This window comes from Schistocerca nitens, chromosome 3, assembly GCF_023898315.1.
Source record: "Schistocerca nitens isolate TAMUIC-IGC-003100 chromosome 3, iqSchNite1.1, whole genome shotgun sequence".
NCBI lineage: Eukaryota > Metazoa > Arthropoda > Insecta > Orthoptera > Acrididae > Schistocerca > Schistocerca nitens.
Window position 1 is genome coordinate 87,139,387 of NC_064616.1, and position 20,829 is coordinate 87,160,215.

General features: G+C 44.1%; 1 protein-coding gene across 2 annotated transcripts in view; it reads left to right on the forward strand.

Moving 5' to 3' along the window:
• LOC126248059 (uncharacterized) overlaps positions 1 to 20,829 on the forward strand; it is a 551,905-nt gene that overhangs the window by 186,866 nt on the left and 344,210 nt on the right. For both annotated transcript variants that reach the window (XM_049948697.1, XM_049948699.1), the window contains exon 6: positions 18,220 to 18,392. In XM_049948697.1, the coding sequence (XP_049804654.1) occupies positions 18,220 to 18,392 (173 nt within the window). The remainder of the gene's footprint in view (positions 1 to 18,219; positions 18,393 to 20,829) is intronic.

Sequence of the window (20,829 nt, forward strand, 5' to 3'; positions counted from 1 at the left end):
GGTAGCTGAGGCAGCTAGTTCATGGTGATTCGGTCAACCAAGTAAATTAATTTACTGAACATGCTGCAGTTTACTACAGGGAGCCTGTGTGTCAGAATTCTCATCCAGTGTGGCTCAACGGCGTTACGATAGAAAAATGAGTCCCAGAAAAGATGGTTTGGTGGTCTGTTGGACTGATGGTAGGTTCTTATACCTATGGTCTGGTTTCGATTCCCACTTCTGTCAATGATTTTAGATAGGGAGAGAAAGATTCCATTCTCTTCTGACTACACCAAGTGAAGAAGATATAATGGCAGTGTGGTCTGAAATTCACATTAAAGATGATATTCCTTCACTGCCAAGTAGACGTTAGGTTGAACCACAACAAAGTCTGGAGTGGCGACATGTAGAAACTCTATTACCAGTAACCTTTCTTATACTAGTTATTTATTTCTAGTGACGAAACAAACGCTATGTAGGGTCACAGGACACTTATTCCGTCTTTTATCTGAGCTTCTGTATGTCGATAAAAGTGGTTCTGCACTGAGAATGCAACTCAGACCGCCCTTAACGTGGAATTTGATCCCTTCGTGGCCATACAGCTCGGCTACAATTTGTTGTTTGTTCAAAACTGCAGATTCCTCAACATCTCCACATATTACGTGTGTATGGGTTCGAATCCTGGCCTGGCACTAAAGGTTTCATTATGTATCATCAAGCTCTAGCATGAGAACACCTATCTGCTGGTGGATAATAATTTTGATTTTTAATGTTTTTTCATTCGTTGTCAACACTAACGATATCTGACGTTTTTGACTCCCAGTGGGACACAGAACTATTTGCGAGATCACTGTTAAGTTCAAGATGTTATTCCGAGCTGCTGGTGGAGATAAATTCGGTAGCTGACGTCTCTTTGTGTGTAGTCAACAACGATATGTGTGGGGCTCTATTCTCAGTGAGCACTGAACTCTTCGTCATATTATTTCTAGTTCAAACATGCTCACATGTCGTTGCTGGTGCAACAAACCCATATTTAACGTTCGTTTTCTCTAGAATATAACAGCGATAGGTGCCGGGTTGGAGTCCTGGGAAGGAAAAAATTAATGTTTCGTCTCGTCATTTCAGTTAAAACATCTAGCTACTGCCGACAAAATCAGATATGTCACAGTTGATTGTGCTTCGATATCAATCCGATTAGGTTCTGGGTTCGAATCCCTGTCCAACACAAAGCTTTACCTCACGGCATTTCAAGTAAGTTACTTGTGAAAAAGCAATATTTAACATCTCTCGTAGTTCGTAAACAGGGACAAGAGATGCTGGGGAGGAATTCGCGTCCGTTAAAAATGTTTGCGTTATGTAATTTAAAGTTGATATTTGCTAATTGATACTGTTTTAAATCGAGGTATATCACTCTCTGTATGCCTAATTAGGAATGACTGTTAGTTTGCGTCAGTCACGAAATCTTTGCTTAGTCTACCTGACCTGGGTTTGAATCCATATTCAGAACGAGACGGTTCGTCGTGTCATTTGAAGTTCATACATATTCTCAACTAACTGCTAGTGAAGAACTTAAATTTTATGTCATTTTGTGTTAAATAATAAGTACTGTATGTTAACTTGAAGAGGAAATCACGAACAACTATTTTCAATAGTCAAACGACTGTACCAAGGAGCGATTAGAGGACCTGCTAGACAGCTGCGTTATGCCGGTTGCATGCGAATCAGGCGAAATGCAGTTCAGGTCGTTCGCATACTTTTGAGCACGACTGTACATCTCTTCGTCCCAGTCATGGTTCATGCCATGTAGTCTTCTGGGCCACCAAATGTCAAAAGTTTTCTTGGTCTCTTCCTTCATGGTGAATGACTGCGACAGTTTTGGTGTCCTCTTATTACCTGGCTACCTTTTGATGCATAAAAATCAAGGTGAAGACATTTATTTATCCTTAGCCCTGTGTCACGTTGAGTTATATAATGAACTTTTCATTGAATGAGAACTGCTTTAGGTTCATGACTTATCAAATGATATGGCCCCAGGCCCTGATCTGATTCATAATCAGATTATCCAAGATCTGAATGTTGCTCTAAGACTTCATCTGCTCAGCGTTATCAACCATATTTGGTTAGAAGGAACTTTCCTTTCCCAATGACAAGATAGTCTCATCATCTCATTCCTTAAACCACACAAAATTTCTTCATTTGTCGATAGCTACTGACTGATTAACCTACCATGTTCTAAAACTGCTTCAAAACCAACGATTCCCCTATCATGGTATTTTCTGGTAGGGATGATTCACACTTGACCATCTGGTTCAGTTGGAACCAAGTGGCTATTTCTAAATGCCAACACCACATTGCAGTCGTTTTGACATACATTTGTCATACAACATCGCTTGCCATCATTACATTTTAATTAGCCTCCATGACTGAGGCTTTGGAGTTTCCCTACCATTTCTTATTCGTCAGTTTTTGTCAAACTACATGCTGAGTGCGACTCTTTCTCATCGCCATCAAAGGGCTAGTGGCCTCCATGATCCAAGTGGTCACCCCTACGCTGTATGTCGATGGCTTCTGCAATTGGTATAGTTCCAAACTGCAGCCTTGCTTGAACATCAGCTCCAAAGTGCCATCCATAGGACCTCTGCTTGGACTCTGTCCCATGGCTTTCTATTCTCTCCCAGAAAAACGCGAGTCATGCATTTCTGTTATCATCCAAAAGCTCATCCTGGCCCAGAACTCTACTTGGGTACCCACCACTTGGAAGTTGTTGCACAGTCCCAGTTTTGGCCACTCCTCTTCAATAAAAGCTGACATGTTCGTCAGATAAATTCAAGCTGCATGTGAAAGCCTAACGCTCTCTGCCCCCCCCCCTTTTCAACACCCCTTGGGATGCAGATGGTACTACTACCCTCCATAATTACTGGGGCAAGGTCTTGGCCTGATTAATTGTCAGGTTTATGGCTCAGCAGCACCTTCAGCTTAGAAATCGTGGTCCATAATCTTGGAGTAGCCTGGCACCTCTGAACCATCCCTGTTGACAATCTCCTTGCCAAAGCAGAGATCTTCTCTCCTCAGCTCCGACATTACCAACTTTTTCTCGCTTATGTTTTCCCACAGATCCGCTTTCGTTAGTATCCGGACAATGAACTAGGACTGATTTATTTCAAGAACCCAAAGTTTCGGTTACCTCTTTTGTATCCCGCGTGGATAGGCAGCTTGTGGGTCTGCTCCTGTGAACTGCTTCTGTAATATAGGCCGAGACTGAAGGAAGGGAGTAGGAGCAGGAGAGGTGAAGCACTTCAGTACTGCATGTCGCTAACACTTTTTTATTAGAGTCAAAAAACACAAGTAAATAACAAAGGCTTACATAACTTTGGCTTGGATGAGCACGTAGGTGTGAAGCCGTAGTCCATGTCGGATCAAAGTCTCCATAGCATGCTAGCCCACTCGGTAGTCGAAGCGATGTTTCCAGGCCGTCTGCTCTTGATGAAATGGACAGCAATCAAAACGGCACTCGCTGAGCTCCACAGCGTCGACCAGAGGGTGCTGTGGTCGGCGTAGTCTTCTCTCGTAGTGCCAACTTACGAGAGCGTGCACCTACGTTGTGGCATCGTAGCTGTCGACGCCACAACTTCCATAATCTTTCGGCGTCTGTTTCCCCTCCGTTATTCAAGAGTATTAGGGCGCTCCTGTCGTTTACAGTGACAGCTCTAAAACTATCTAAAGGGCAGGATATAATTTTACATCTCCCGCTGGTCAGGATCAACATTTGTTACTGGGAATGTGTAGTGTTTTTATGGCTCAATTGATAGCCGTTGACAGAGCCCTACATTTTATTAAACAGACCTTTCTCGAGCATATTTTATTTTGTAATGATTCAATGAGTAGTCTCTCAGCTATTGACTAATATTACTCTTGTCACCCAATGATCTGTGCTATTAATGACTCTCTCTGACTTTAGTCATACTGCTTGCTCAGTTGTCTTTCTCTATGTCCAAATTCATGTGGGTATCCCAGGGAATGAAATGACCAACCATTTGGCTAGATAAGCGATTAATCACCCAACATTCACTTTGACAATCCCAGGTGCGAATTTGCAGGTGTAAATAAGAGCTCCCCTCATTTGGAGACGGAAGAACATCTGGTGAGGTATTGTTCTGTCTAATAAATTATGCACTACCAAAGGAAACTATTTCTGCATGGCGCTCCTCCTTAAATTTCGTCTACACTGATCATGACAGATTAATCCGTAGTTCTATTTTATGTAACACACCATCCCATCTACGTCTACCCCCACATCGTTGTCGTGGATGCCTTATAGACAGTTCCTCACATCCTGTTGAAATCCTCCATCCCCCTCTTTTCAGGCTTCCAGATTCTTTAGATTCTTCGCCTCTGATATTGGCAGATGAGTTATGGACAGTTGAACTAGTTCTCTGTTTTCTCCATGAAAGCGGTTTATATTCTCAGATATAACAGTTTAAACTACTGCTGGGTTGGGGGGCATGCCGCATGCTGGTTCTGGGGGACCCTTGAACCTACATCCTTTGCTAGCTGCCTTCACTCTTGTACTTTGTTTTAATTGCTTTCAGTTGTGCTTAACCCTAATCCTTTCATTCCTGTCGCTCCCTATTTTCCGTTTTAGGGGTAGTAGTCTGATGAATAGTGGGCCCTATTCCCCTCCCTAACACTGTGAGTACAGTGGGTCCGGGCTCAGATAGCTGAGAGACAGATGGGCCCCACTGCATGCAGAGATGTGAGGTATTCATCTGGCCTCGCCCCCTCCCTACTCTCATCTTATTTTATTATTTTCAGTCAAACTGACATCCATTATATTTTTAGCCTTCTCATTTTTACTATTACCGAAGTCCCAGCTACAAGGCATTCTGTGAATGTGTCCACCCTTAATCGTGTTGGCGAGAGGTCAAATGTTGGTGGGGTTTCTCTCACCACGGACGAGACCTGAGGGATGCCCCATCTCCTCTCTGACCTATGTTATCAGCTAAACCTGTATACTCTTACTGCTCTTTATATTACTTCTCAGCTCTGCCATCAATGTTGGTTTCAATGCCTCGATTTTATCACTCCTACATACTTTCACATTTCGATCAAATTTCTGGCTGATATCACTTACTTCAGATGAACTACATCTCGAGTGAGGGACTGATGGCAACGCTGCTTAGTCTCTTAACCTGCTACCAACCAACCAAAATTTGGCTAGCAAGAAGACAACAAAACACCAGACATTCTGAATTAGCAGGCATTACCGTCAGGTTAAGTACTGCAGCTTATAGACAGGTAGGTTGAATCTGATCAAAAGAAGCCAACAATGGGGGGATCATGCTAGTGACCATACAGGCCACAAATGGGGAAATCGACTGACATAAGCGGCTTTGAAAAGGGGCACATTGAAATGGACTGGCACTTGGGAATGAGCATTTCGGAAATTGCGAATCTATCCAGCTGTTTGTGTTCTGTTGCCGTGAGCATTTATGTAAAGTGGTTGAAGGACGGTGAAACTATGAGTAGGCAACAAGGTGTTGGAAGTCCACACCTCATCCCACAATGTGGAGTTTGGTGACATTCCCACTCTGCATAGCAACACGGCTGGCGATCTGTGACAGATTTGACGACAGAAGACAATGCTGGTGCAGGCACAAGTGCTTCAGTGTGCATTGTACAGCAAACATTGTTGACACTTACATGTTCCCTTGTTGACTCACTATGACATCGTCAATTACGATTGTAGTGGATACAAGACTACTGAGATTGGGTTGTAGATCAATGGAAACATGTTGCCTGGTCGGATGACTCACAGTTTTTGTTACACCAGCTCGATGGGTGTATCCAGGTATGCCGCCATCCAAGCGAACAACTGCTTGAAACGTGAAGCATGCTATGAACATGGCCAGGGGCAGGATTACGCCATGGGGGACATTCAGCTTTGCTTCTGTGGGACCAGTGGTAGTGATAGAAGGCACCACGTTAGCTGTAGACTATATGAACATTATTGTGGGCGACCTGTACCCCTTCATAATTTGTTTTCCAGCAGGACAACTGTACATGTCACAAGGTCATAAGCGTGCTACTGTAGTTTGAGAAGCATAATAGTGATGTCTTGGCCACCAAAATTTCCTGATCTGTAACCAATGGAACACATCGGGGATGCTATGAGGTGTCAGCTCCACACCCACACATGACTGCCGCGTAATGTATTGGGATTGTGTGACCTGTGCATAGATATCTGGTGCCATATACCTCCAGAAACCTACCAAGGACTTGTCAGATCCATGCTATACAGAATCAATGTTGTACTACGTTACACTGCTGGACCAATATGCTATGAAGCAGGTGGTAATAAATTTTTCATTCGTCAGTGAATAACATCCAGCCATGGGCTAAACCTCGGTCTGTCACCAACAGTGGAGGGTGAATCATTGATGTTCTGGCAAAAGGCCAGGAAGACTATTAAACGACCAGAAGCTGAAGATCTCGACACAAGTGCCCCCAGTAGGCAATGTGTCAGAATGTGGCCGCGAAAGCCTCAACAATTTTAAGACTGAAAGTTCCCAGTAGGTTAAAATTGTGTGCCGGCCGAGCACTCCTGGAACTTTTGTATTTTGCGGGAAAGTGCTATACCAACTGAGTTTTCCAATCATGACTCACGACTCGCCATCACAGCTTTACTTCCGTCAGTACCGCATCTCCTACCTTCCAAACTTCACAGAGGGTCTACTGCATACTTTGCAAAACTTGCACTCCCTTCTTTACATTGTTGAGTGGGTCACAGCATCCCACAATGCTTGGCATTGGTTAAGTATCGAAACTGCAATGGCAGTGAATAATATTTAAACGACCTAAAGCTGAATGACTTCATTCGAAAACTAATACACGTTACAAAGTGCACATTGACAGTTTAGCACAAAAGAGCAGACATCTAAACAAGTAAATTTGTCACACACCGCATTTAAGTTTCCAGATCATGCTATCAGAATAACGGGAGTCATATATTTTCCAGCTATAGCTGTCTGGTTGGTTGGTTGGTTGGGTTAGGAGACCAGACAGCGAGGTCATCGGTCTCATCGGATTAGGGTAGGACGGGGAAGGAAGTCGGCCGTGCCCTTTTAAAGGAACTATCCCGGCATTTGCCTGGAGTGATTTAGGGAAATCACGGAAAACCTAAATCAGGATGGCAGGACGCGGGATTGAACCGTCGTCCTCCCGAATGCGAGTCCAGTGTGGTAGCCACCGCACCACCTCGCTCGGTCTCCAGCTATAGCCTGGGAGATTGTGGCATTGTTCTGAATGTCTTGCCTGAAATTTACTTCGCTCAGATAGAGAACAAACTCGTGAGGTGAACGTCTTAGACCTAATAACCAACAGACCCGAACTTTTCTGATCGATTAATTACAGGAGACCATCAGTGACCCCTGCGTGTCTGGGGGTAAGAATAGGCCCACTGTATTCCTGCCTGTCGTAAGAGGCGACTAAAAGGAATCTCACACGTTTCGGCCTTTATGTGATGGTCCCCTCTCGGGTTTGACCTCCATATTTTAAAATTATTCCGAAGAGCGAGCTAATTGGGGAAGGGCGCCTTACTTGCTGCATTGTATCCATCGGCACTGAGATCTTTAGCCCCCTTTCTCGTCATCACATTGCAGTCCCTCCTATTCTCCATGTCTCGGGTGAGGATAAGCCGTGCACTATGCAGTGTCGCTTCCTGCGCTGATGACGACCATGGACTAATTTTCGCACCTAATACCCAGCACGGTAGCCAGTCCATTGTGGTGGGGCCGCCATGTACCCTGTTGGTTGTAGCCCCCTGACAACACAGGGATCATTCTACTGATGCCTGCGCCGTTAACTCCCCATGTATGCCGTTGAGTAGATGCCTATCTCCCTGGGGCATTGGGACTCCAGGCAATGGCCATCCCACCAGGTGGCCCTTGCTCCGGATGGGTGGCGTACGTGGGGAGGGCCCTTGGTCAGAGTGGGTGGCATCAGGGTGGATGACACTCAATGAAGGGTGGCACATCTTCTCTTGCTGGTAGCCAGCCGCCAGCAGCCTCTAAGTGTTCGAGGGCTCACTTAAATGTGCAGAAATATGAACCCAAATCGTTCCCCTCCATGGCCACACATTGGGAGGAATGTAGGGCTTCAGAGCGACAGGATCCTTATTCATCACGTTATTTAGTTTGCAGCAGAACTGATGGTTACTCTTTTCTGGAAACCAAGCCTCTGTTTTTTGTTAAGCACCTAGAAGATAAGTTTGGGGAAGTGACAGCGCTTTCCAAAATGCACAATGTGTCGGTTTTGATTCAGGCGGCATCCCCAACGCAGTCCTGGGCATTACTCACCTGTGACAAGCTGGGTGATATCCTTGTTTTGGTCACTCCCCACAAAAGCCTCAATACGGTCCAGGGCATTATTTTTCATCGCGCCCTCCTGTTACAGTCCGATCACGAGCTACGTGCTAGTTTAGAACGGCGGGGTGTTCATTTCGTCCGTCGCATTTACAGGGGACCAAAAGACAACAGGATTGCCACCGGTGCCTTCATCTTGGCCTTTGAGGTGATTCATTACCTGAAAAGGTCAAGCTGATTGTGTACCGCTGTGATGTCAAACCCTATGTCCCTCCCCCTATGCAGTGCTTTAAATGTTGGAAATTTGGGCACATATCCTCCCGGTGCACTTCCAGTGCCACATGTAGAGATTGTGGACATTCACTACACCCAAATACTCCATGTGTGCCTCCTCCAACCTGTGTGAACTGTGGACAGCGTCACTCCCCCTGCTTGCCGGACTGTCCGGTACTCCAAAAGGAGAGTAAAATTATGGAGCACAAGACCCTGGACAGGCTATCTTACCGTGAGGCTAAACTAAAATATGAAAGGCTACACCCTGTTCCCATGGTGTCTTCTTACGCCACTGCCGCAACTGCGTCGCCATCGATGATGCCGTTATGCCCACCACCATCTAAGGCTGCTCCTGTGGGCCCTCAGGGCCGCCCATCTTCCTCCCCCCTCCAGTAGGCTGGGGGAACGCCTTCTTCTGCTGCTCCCAGAGCTTCTACTTTGGGAGCATCGCCCCCAAACGCCAGGGACACTGGTCCCCTCCCCCCCCCCCTGAGAAGCTCCTCTTGTGTGGAAGGGGTCCCTTGGGACTCTACCTTCCACGATGCCCCCCAGTGGTCCAGCGAACACCAGCCAGTGGCTGATCTGAGAAGCCCTCCCAGCAAGCCCCTAAGGAGCGGCGAGAGGGCAAAACTTCAAATAAAAAGTCCGGTAAGAAGCAGGAGCCTCCAGTGCCCCCAATACCATCACTCCAGCACAGCTCTGCGTCTGAGGACGAGGTGGAGATTCTGGTGGCCCCTGAGGACCTACATCTCGCCGATGCCTTGGATGCAATTGTACTGGGTGCCAATACTCAGCAAGAGGCGACAGGTGCTGCTGAGGTCTAATTTGCCTCCTGGGTCACTACATGCCGCCCCAGACGACAGAAAGCGTCATTCTCCAGTGGAACTGCTGCGGGTTTTTCTCCCACCAGGCTGAGTTACGTCAACTCTTAAGCAGTACACCTGCCTTTTGCATCGTCCTTCAGGAGAACTGGTTTTGCGTTATGCGGACCCCCGCCATTCGTGGCTACCGGGAGTACTATAAAAACCATCCTACCTGTGACAGTCTGTCGGGTGGCGTATGTATTTTCGTCCTTACCTCTGTCTGTAGTGAACCTGTGCCCCTTCAAACACCTTTAGAAGCTGTGGCTGTCGGGGTAAGGACACAACAGGAAATTACCATCTGTAACATCTACCTCCCTCCAGATGGTGAAGCACCACCCCATTATATTGGGTGCACTCATTTCACAACTGCCCCCACCTTTTCTCCTTCTGGGTGATTTTAACGCCCATATCCCTTTATGGAGTGGAGCCAAGCTTAAAGGCCGTGGCAAAGTTGTTGAGGACCTCCTCACTCACCTCGACCTTTGCCTCCTAAACACAGGTGCCCCCACACATTTCATTGTGGCACATAGCATGCATTTGGCCATTGATCTATCGGTTTGCAGTCCTGGTCTCCTCCCTTCTATCCACTGGAGAGCACATGACGACTTGTGTGGTAGTGACCACTTTCCAGTTTTCCTGTCCCTACTGCAGCGTCCCTCATCTCAACGCCTGCCCAGGTGGGTTCTTCCCAAGGCTGACTGGAACATCTGTAAATCCGCTACCAACATAGTATATCCATCACATGCCGCCATCGATGAAGTGATCCATCTCATCACTAATACCATTGTCGCTGCAGCTGAATCAGAAATCCCTCGATCCTCCAATTGCCGCCAGTGGAAGTCAGTACTTTGGTGGTCACAGCCATTAGAAACCATTGGCGGGCCCTCCAATGACATAAGCGCCACCCCTCCCTGGAGAACCTTATTGCCTTCAAACAGCTTCCAGCACAGGCTCACCTCCTCATCAAACAAAAGAAGCAGGGGTGTTGGGAACGCTATGTCTCCACCATTGGAACAGGAACCTCCCCCTCTCAGGTTTGGACCAAGCTCTGCCGACTTTATGGCTACCAGAACTCAGCAGGAGTACCTGGCATTTCCACAAATGGAGCTGTATCCGCCGATCCCGATGTAATTGCAGAACATCTTGCTTCTTATTATGCTCACATCTCTGCGACGGTGAATTACCATCCCACCTTTCGTCTCCTCAAACAGAGGGTGGAGTGACACCGCCTCTCCTTTCCTCCACGCCATCCTGAGATTTACAACGCTCCTTTTAGTGAGTGGGAATTCCTTAGTGCCCTTGCCGATTGTACCTGTAATCGGATTCCCAATGCTGCCTCCTGGCTGTCTTCAACCGCATTTGGTGTGATGGCGATTCCCATCGCAATGGTGGGAAAGTGTCATCATGCCAGTGCTAAAGCCCGATAAGAACCCAATAGATGTTGACAGCTATCGCCCCATCAGCCTCACCAATGTCCTATGCAAGGTGCTGGAACGTATGGTGAGCCGGCAGTTGTGTTGACTTCTTGAGTCTTGGGACCTCCTGGCTCTGTCCCAGGGCGGTTTTTGCCAAGGACACTCCACCATCGACAACTTCGTGTACCTGGAGTCTGCCATTCGGTCAGCCTTTTCCCGGCGACAACACCTCATCGCCGTTTTTTCGATCTCACGAAGGCCTACAATACTACTTGGCAACACCACCTTCTCGCTACTCTGCAAGAGTGGGGTCTTCGAGGCCCACTCTCGGTTTCTATACAGACTTTTTATCATACTGCACTTTCAGAGTTCGCGTTGGTGCTTCCCATAGTGCACCCCATACACAAGAGAATGGGGTCCTGCATGGCTCTGTCCTGTGTGTCCCACTCTTTTTAATTGCCGTCAATGGTCTTGCACTAGCAGTAGGATCGTCAGTCTCTCCCCACCTATATGCTGACGATTTTTGTATTTCGTTCTGCTCCTCTTCTACTGTTGCTGCAGAATGCCGTCTGCAGGGTGCTACACGGAAGGTGCAGTCGTGGGCCCTCAATCACGGTTTCCAGTTTTCGGCTGCCAAAACTTGGGTGATGCACTTCTGTCGTCATTGTACCATCCACCCACATCCAGAGCTTTACCTCGATGACCAACTACTAGAAGTAGTGGAGACTTACCGCTTTCTGCGACTGGTCTTCGATGCCCACTTAAGTTGGCTTCCCCATATTCGTCAGCTTAAGGACAAGTGCTGTCGGCATCTTAATCTTATTCAATGCCTGAGCCACACCGACTGGGGTGCTGATTATCGTACACTACTGCGGCTGTACCAAGTCATTGTAAACACTCGTGTTGATTACGGAAATGTGGTGTATGGTCCAGCCGCCACTTCTGTACCGAGTCTACCAGACCCTGTCCACCACTGTGGAATTCGCCTCGCTATGGGAGCCTTTTGATCTAGCCCCATGAACAGCTTGCTTGTAGAAGCTGGCATTCCTCCATTGCGGCTCCGGCGGCAAATATTACTCGCAAACTATACCGCCCACATACATAGTTCACCTCACCACCCAAATTACCATCTTCTTTTCCCCAACATGGCGGTCCATCTCCCGCAACGGCCGCCCAGAACTGGGAATCCCTTCGCTGTTCGTGTCCGTTCACTTCTTCATGACCTTGACACTTCCCCCCTATCACCTTTCCTGCAGGCTCGTTTCCGTACACCTCCATGGCCCATACCTTGGCCGCAGCTTCGAGTGGACCTATTGCTTGGCCCCAAAGGCTCAGTCCCACCTGAGGTCTTCCGCTGGAATTTTCTCTCTGTTCTTGGCGAGTTTGGGGGCTCAGACATAATCTACACAGATGGATCGCTGGTCGGTGGTCCTTTTGGCTTTGCTTACGCTCATGTTGGCCATACAGAACAACGCTCCTTGCTGGATGGCTGCAGCGTATTCACTGCAGAGCTGGTTGCCATCTATCGCACTCTTGAACATATCCGCTCCTGCTCTGGTGGGTCCATCATCATTTGTATTGACTCCTGAAGCAGTCTACAAGCTCTCGACCAATGCTTCCTGAGGCATCCTTTGGTACTGTTAATCCAGGAGTCTCTTTATGCCCTCTACACTAGTGGCCGCTCAGTGACCTTTATTTGGACTCCAGGCCATGTCAGGATACTGGGCAATGAACATGTTGACTGCCTGGCCTAACAGGCCACCAGTAAACCGTCTCTGGAGATTGGCCTCCCGGAGACGGATTTGCGAGCAGTCTTCTGCCGCAAAGTTTTCGCGGTTTAGGACACTGAATGGTGCACCCTGAGCACACCAAATAAACTCTGCGCTATCAAGGAGATGACGAATGTGTGGCGGTCATCCATGCAAGCCATTTGCAGGGAATCGGTTGTCCTTTGTCAGCTCCGCATTGGCCATATGTGGGTAACACATGGCTACCTTCTCTGTCGCAAGGACCCACCTCGGTGTCGCTGTGGATCCCTTCTGAATGTTGTATACATCCTGCTTGACTGCCCACTTTTAGCTGCTCTGTCGTGGACTTTTAACCTTCCCAGCACCCTACCTTCAGTGTTGGGCAGGGTGCGATTTTTGCTTTTACCAGTGGGGGGGGGGGGGGATATCTTAGGGGGTTAGTAGAATTATATATGTTACTAGCTTGGACCGTGGCATTATGCATGGTTAAACAGCTATTTATAAATAGATGTTAATGCCGAAACTCACTATTCATGCGTGTGCACTATCAGAAAAGCCATCCCTTGTTATATCTTTAAAAAGTACATTATAGGTAAAGGTTATTTACAAAATCATCTACATACAGGTATACGAGGGGAATTCAAAATGTAGAGTCACATTTGTGAAAAGCTGTACTTCCTCTGACGGCAGAAAACTGAAACACATTAATAGTAAGACCTATTAAAAACTTTCATTGTTCGGCTCCACAAATTTAAATTATATGTAAAGTTTTACTCGAGTGTGTGGTAAATAAACATCCCAGGTTGGGATGCATAAACTAAAACCAGAGGAGGGGATGGTCTGATGCAGAGGGGGGGAAATCCCCCCACCCCCCCTGCAAATCGCACACTGGTGTTGGGTGACGATTCCTCAATGGCAGATTTAGTTTTACGTTTTATTCATGAGGGGGGCGTTTGGCCTTGTTTCTGGAGCCTCGACCCTCCCTCCCTTTTAAATCTGTCACCCTTTGTTTGCATTCATTCGTCTTTTCCTTACATGTGTTCATCTCACCTTGCCTTTTTGTGGTGAACATTTTAAAATGTTGCAGAGTGGCGGCTCATCCTCTTTTATTCTTGTGATCAGCCAGCCCAGACCATCTGCGCTATGGTTTTAATGCCTTTTTCTACTTTTCTTTATGGTATATATCTTTTCTGTTTTTTGTTCATGCCATTCGTTTTCTTTATAAGTGTTGTTCCACATTCCTTTTCCCCCTTTTACTTTCCCAATCGTACTTCGGGAGTTCTTTTACCCTGAGCCTTGTTTGCAACAGGAACAAGGTACTGATGACCCTTCGTCCCATAACCAACCAACCAACCATCAATTATCCGTAATGCTGTGATGGCATAAATGAGTAGGCCATACGGCAGTTACTGGTCAAAGATATGGAGCAAAAATGGATAAAATTTAAAAGCATCGTACAATAGGGTCCTATACATTGCACATATAAGTATCTACTTCCCAATGATATCTAGCTACACAAAATCTCATTCAAAATTTGATGTACTTCTGGCGTGTATAAAACTATTGTTGCAAGCTGAAATAATTATCTGAAAAGCGATACTTATAAATTATTGAACGCCATAATAATACCTTCTTTCCTGATGTGATTAATAGTTATTAACCATTGGTATCAGCATCTTTGTGGGGCGGGCTTTATTTTCTTAAGACTGAAATCGAGACTGCGAAATCATTTTCAGTATTTTATTCATTCAACACAACATCAATAAACACTGGAGACAACATATCTCTGCGTACATTTGCAACATTAAACATAATGAACACAGAAAACTGATTCACATGATTTCAAAACACTTGAAGATCTGAGCAAAAAGTGTCGAAAAAATGTTTAAAAGTCGCAGACAACTGACACACATATCGTGGGTTTGAAAATTATGTAACAACTGACCTACAATTGGTGCATCAACAACGTTTATAGAGTTTGTGTTCACGCGACATTTTTCCGGAAGAACAAATTTACCGAATTAGTGGCAAACTGCAAAGTAAAAATGAATTACATTGCATATAGATATTTTTGGAATCTACAATTTATATGCAACAAAACAGTGGTATTTATTTTTAAGGTTAAATGGTCTTTTGTAATAGAATGCTCTAGAAAAAATAGTAATTCATTTTTTTTTTACATTAGTATTTTTCAGGAATATTGCTTTAAAGAAATTGTTTCCAGTGAATGTACGTATTCCATCATCAAAGTGAATATAAAGTACCATAAAGGAAACTTAAGTATCACTTTTAAGCTTTCAAATAAAACTTTTACTGTAAATCTTCAGGCTTTCCCGGCGATCTAATGACATCTTGGGTTGTCGGGTGTTCTGCCGGATATCAGCGTCATACTTGCACGATATATCGGTCACGTAGCTCGTAACCTTCATCAGGTGCAACCTGCAGTCTGAGTTCGCACCTGATGAAGGTTACGAGCTACGTGACCGAAATATCATGCAAGTACGACACTGATATCCGGCAGAACACCCGACAACCCAAGAAAACTTTTACTTTTTTCAATAATTAATCACTTGCCACACTGTACCTGGTAGAAACTATAAAAGAAAAACCAATATTAATTAACACAATCATGAGCTGTTTCTCCCAATTATTTCTTATTTGCCCCTGCTGAAATAACAGAATAAACCTCGCTTGAGAAATATGTTTATGTATTGTGCAAAATCTTGATTGTTAGGAATGTTCACGCTAATTAATGACACGTTGTGTTGATGTTGTTGCTGCGTTGGCCCAAACGTATCGTGTAATTCATATGTGAAGATGTATTATTCTTCTTTTTCTTTTGTTCCGCATCGGCACATGGTTGGCACGATTATTAACAGATTTAGCATGGTTACTTAGGGTGGCTTACCTGTCGACACACCGTTACCCCACGGGATGCAATATATACCCTAACTGTCTGCACATAGCATTATTCATGTGAAAGTGAGCGAGTTTTTCTGAATGTTTGCTAATCGTGTAACTGAGATGGGGTGTGGGTAATAGCCTGTTAGCTTCTAACAGTTTTTCCATTTTTCTACAAATAGTTAGTATCAGTGTTTCACAGCCATGAATTTTTACATTGGTAGTTCTGTAAATTTCACACTAGTTAACACCTGCCTTTTTTGGAATTGATATTAATATATCCTTCTCAAAGTCAGAGGGTATTTTGCCTGTTGATATGTCTTGGACATGAGGTGGACTGCTTCGTCGTGGCTGGCTGTATGAAGGATCTCAATAATTTTGAGAGGATGTCGTCTACATCAGGGGACTTGTTTCGACTTAGGTCTTGTGATATCATCTCCTACATCATCTTCATTTACTTGCTATTCTCTTTCTTTAGACCTGTCTTCAGGTTCATTTACTCATGTATACCACTTCCATATATTTCTTCCATCTCCTCAGCTTTCACCCAATGTGGTGGTGCAGTGGTTAGCACAGTGGATTTGCATTTGGCAGGATGATGGTTCAGATCCCCATCTGACCATCAAGTTTTAGGTTTTCTGTGATTTCCATAAATTGATTAAGGCAAATACAGGGATGGTTCCTTTGAAAGGGCACAGCCAGTTTCCTTTTGCATCCTTAATCAATCCAAGCTTGTGATCCATCTGTAATAACTTCATTGTTGATGGGATTTAAAACCCTAATCTTCCTCCCTTCCTGCTTTTACCTTTCAGCTTTCTCTTTTTTTTTTTAGTACTTCCTTGAGCTCTTGATATTCATAAAGCTGTTTCTTTTTTCTCCAAAGATCTTTTTAATTTCTTTATAGGTAGCATCTATATTTTCCTTTAATATGAAACTTTCCTGTACCCTCAGGTCTCTTCCACATAAGCATTCTTCTTTCATGACTCTTAAACCAATTGTTATTAGTGATTAAATTATGCTCTGTGCAAAATTCTGCCAGGTGGCTTATCCTTTCATTCCTTTCCCACATTCCATTTACATACATGTTTTTAATTTTATTATGTGTGCAGTGCAATTTACTGTGATGCATATGCACTCATCAAAAAGAGTTTTGCATCACCTCAGTTCCAAGAGTTCCAGAACCTATACAGAAAACTGGAATAGAAATCAACATAAACATCATTTCCACCCTTTTTATTGCTCACGAAAACCACGCATTGCTTGTTATACCACCATACAGCAATACCTTCAGAGGTGGTGGTCCAGATTAATACCCAGTAACACATCCTCTTGCATTGATGCATCCCTGTATTCGTCGTGGCATACTATCCATAAGTTCATCAAGGCACTATTGGTCCATATTGTCTCACTTCTCAATGGCGATTCGGCGTAGATCCCTCAGAGTGGCTGGCGGGTCACATCATCCATAAAAAGCCCTTTTCAATCTATTCCAGATATGTTCAATAGGGTTCATGTCTGGAGAACATGCTGGCCACTCTAGTCAAGCGATGTTGTTATCCTGAAGAAAGCCCTTCACAAGATTTGCATGATGGGGGCACGAATTGTCGTTCATGAAGACGAATGCCTCACCAATATGCTGTCGATATGGTTGCACTATCAGTCAGAGGATGGCATTCACATATCGTACAGCCATTACAGTGCCTTCCATGACAACCAGTGGCATACGTCGGCCCCACATAATGCCACCCTAAAACAGCAGGGAACCTCCACCTTGCTGCACTCGCTGGACAATGTGTCTAAGGCATTCAGCCTGACCAGGTTGCCTCCAAAAACGTGTCCGACGATTGTCTGGTTGAAGGCATATGCGACACTCATCGGTGAAGAGAACGTGATACCAATCCTGAGTGGTCCATTTAGCATGTTGTTGGGCCCATCTGTACCGCGCTGCACGGTGTCATGTTGCAAAGATGGACGTCGGGATGGAAGTTGTGCATTATGCAGCCTATTGTGCACAGTTTGAGTCATAACATGGTGTCCTGTCACAGCACAAAAATCATTATTCAACACGGTGGTGTTGCTGTCAGGGTTCCTCCGAGCGATAATCCGTAGATAGCGATCATCCACTGCAGTAGTAGCCCTCGGGTGGTCTGAGCGAAGCATGTCATCGACAGTTCCTGTCTCTCTGTATCTCCTCCATGTCTGAACGACATTGCTTTGGTTCACTCTGAGACGCCTTGTTGAGAGCCCTTCCTGGCACAAAGTAACAATGTGGTATTGTCCATCTAGGCATGGTTGAACTACAGACAACACAAGCTGTGTTCCTCCTTCCTGGTGGACTGACTGGAACTGATTGGCTGTCGGGCCTCCTCTGTCTAATAGGCGCTGCTTATGCATGGTTTTTTACTTCTTTGGGCGGGTTTAGTAACATCTGTGAACAGTCAAAGGGACTGTGTCTGTGATACAATATCCACAGTCAATGTCTGTCTTCAGGAGTTCTGGGAACCGGGGTGACGCAACACTTTTTTTGATGTGTGTATTTTATATGCATACACTGTACTACAATGCATCATTACATAATTGGAATGACTGCTGTTGCTTTAAAATTAAAAATGTTTTGTGTGTTGTGTTTTATAAATATGGGATCTGTTTTGACTAAGAAATGTCTTCACACATTTTTCAGTCTGTCTGTGAGCTTCAAAACTCTGTACGAGAAGGTCTTCTTATGTTCAAAAATTTACTAGATGAACTGAGGCATAATATGGAGATGGAGAAGCACACAATAAATAGCTTTTGCCAGGGTATGCAGGAAGCTATTGCAAAGACCCATGCAAATATGATAATGGAGGTACAAAGGTAACCCTCTTTTTTAAAATTTTTTCTACTAAATAAAAAAAATTATATGCTAATGTGAATGGAAGCAGGAAGCCTTAAAATGTACTATTATTGCATTTTGATTGATATCATAACGTAGTTTGAATGTACATTATAGAATGAAACATTTGTGTGCATCATATGTAAAGGTTGGTTGACAGGGAAAGAATGTTTTATTTTAAGAGGAGCTTTTTATACCTGCTGCATGCCATACTGCAAAGCAGAATGTCATTGTAGGCCCATACATTTCAGGTAGTAATTCCTATGTAGTATTGTTTGATGTTGGCATATTTTTGATAGCAAAAACATGAAATACAGCCATGTGAATTTTAATATTGATTCTTTGAAAATATTGAGTGGGAAAGATAAGAAAGGAACTATCAGTAGTGAAGAAATTTCTAAATATAATTATTCAACAGGATAACTTATTAAATACATGTTCCACAAGACACAATTAAACTGATAAGAAATATCGGGAAACAAAAAGAGAATTGAAACTTCCTGGCAGATTAAAACTGTGTGCCCGACCGAGACTCGAACTCGGGACCTTTGCCTTTCGCGGGCAAGTGCTCTACCAACCGGGCATGAGTCATGCTTTGGTATCTCAGGTGGTAGAGCACTTGCCTGCGAAAGGCAAAGGTCCCGAGTTCGAGTCTCGGTCGGGCACACAGTTTTAATCTGCTAGGAAGTTTCATATCAGCGCACCCTCCACTGCAGAGTGAAAATCTCATTCTAAAAAGAGAATTAGAAAGATATGAAGAGAAACCATTGAACACACACCACACCATTAAAAAGCACTCTAGTAGTCCAAGCAAGTAGTGAGCAGGGTGTAGAAATGCATAATTTGAAAGAGTTCATAGTTCACGGTTTCAGACAGTCTTGCTGTGTTAGCTAAAGATTTATATTACTTGGCTGCCTTGTTTTTATAATCACATTCCAACTTAGAAACCTACTTTGTGCGTTGTGTACTTGTAACTGAAAATATGTAAATAAACAGAAAATCTCGTACAGTTATTTCATGTATAAAAATATTTCTATCAACAATTAGTAACTTTTGAGTTCCAAATATGTTCCAATTTGATTTTTTAAAGTAACGTTAATACTTGATAGTGACTGTACATTTTATACACTGTGCTTATTAATTTTTGAATGCTCGCTGAACCACTCAGTATTAATGTACATTATTTCTTATTCTCAGACATTTTCGTACCATTAGGCACAGTTAAGTTAAAAAGGATAGGAGTCATTGCATTGAACATATCTTTGCTAATGTACATTATTTTCTACACTGTTTGTTAAAGGAATCACAATAAAGTGGCATTCGTTCCCACCACAAGATAATGAAAAAAATAATTATTTTTTAAAAGCTGCAAAGGACATTTAACACAACACATGACCAATACAAAACAAAAGCGTAGCACTTTTATTTTTCTTTGTTCACTGGGTGGATCTTAGATTTCACCCCGGTATAGTGGACCATATACAAACTGAAAAATATAACATTGTTTATAAACATGAGACAAACAAATCAAATAATTCTTAATTGATCATTACACTGAGTGGCCAAGGGTCATGGGAGGCACTTGATGTGATGTCGGTCATTGTCTCCTAAAATCTACTTGGTGCACTTGTCTCCATAAAGTCCTGGTAGAAATGAGTTCTTGACAGCCCACATTCAAATTGACGGTGATCTGACTCAAAGTAGACTGTCAGTCACCATGCACTGCTCTTTGGAGGTGATGTGGCATCTGTTCTGTGACCATTTTAGGGCATCATGTGTAGTAGCTTACTGATGTCGAAACAATGTGTGTGTGACACTGAAGATGTGCCCTAGTCACTGTTGATCTCAGAAATATGAATTCTTTTGTAATCTTTGATATGCCAAGACCCATGCAACTCACACTGTCATGTTCAAAGTCAGTAAACTCATGATGTGTTGCCATGTTTAGCACACTTTTGACTGTAAGAAACTACTGTGTCTACCCTTGTATCAAATGCTGCATCAGTCACAACACTCAAACATTATACACGATACATCTTCAGATCGGACAACCATTCCTGTGACTTAGCCACTCAGTTTACATCATGCTTGCACCATTTTATAAATGTTACATTTTTGCTGTATTTTGTCTCTCAGGTATTCAGTGGTAAGAATAGAAAATAATAGTCTTTGTTTTTTAAAGCTACTTCTAGTGAGGCAGTTAGTAATGATATCTGCTTTCTGATCCACGGAACTGATGTGCTACACGTTGCAGGTGCCCGAATTGACCTTTCCTACTATAAAGCATTACTTTATATCGATATGCTTTGTTCATTTACAGTGCAATCAGAGGGGCATGTGACAGTCTGTGTTCAAGACAGTGGGTTCCTATTTCAACTTCATGATAGTTCCTAAGATCGATCTGCTCCACATGATGTC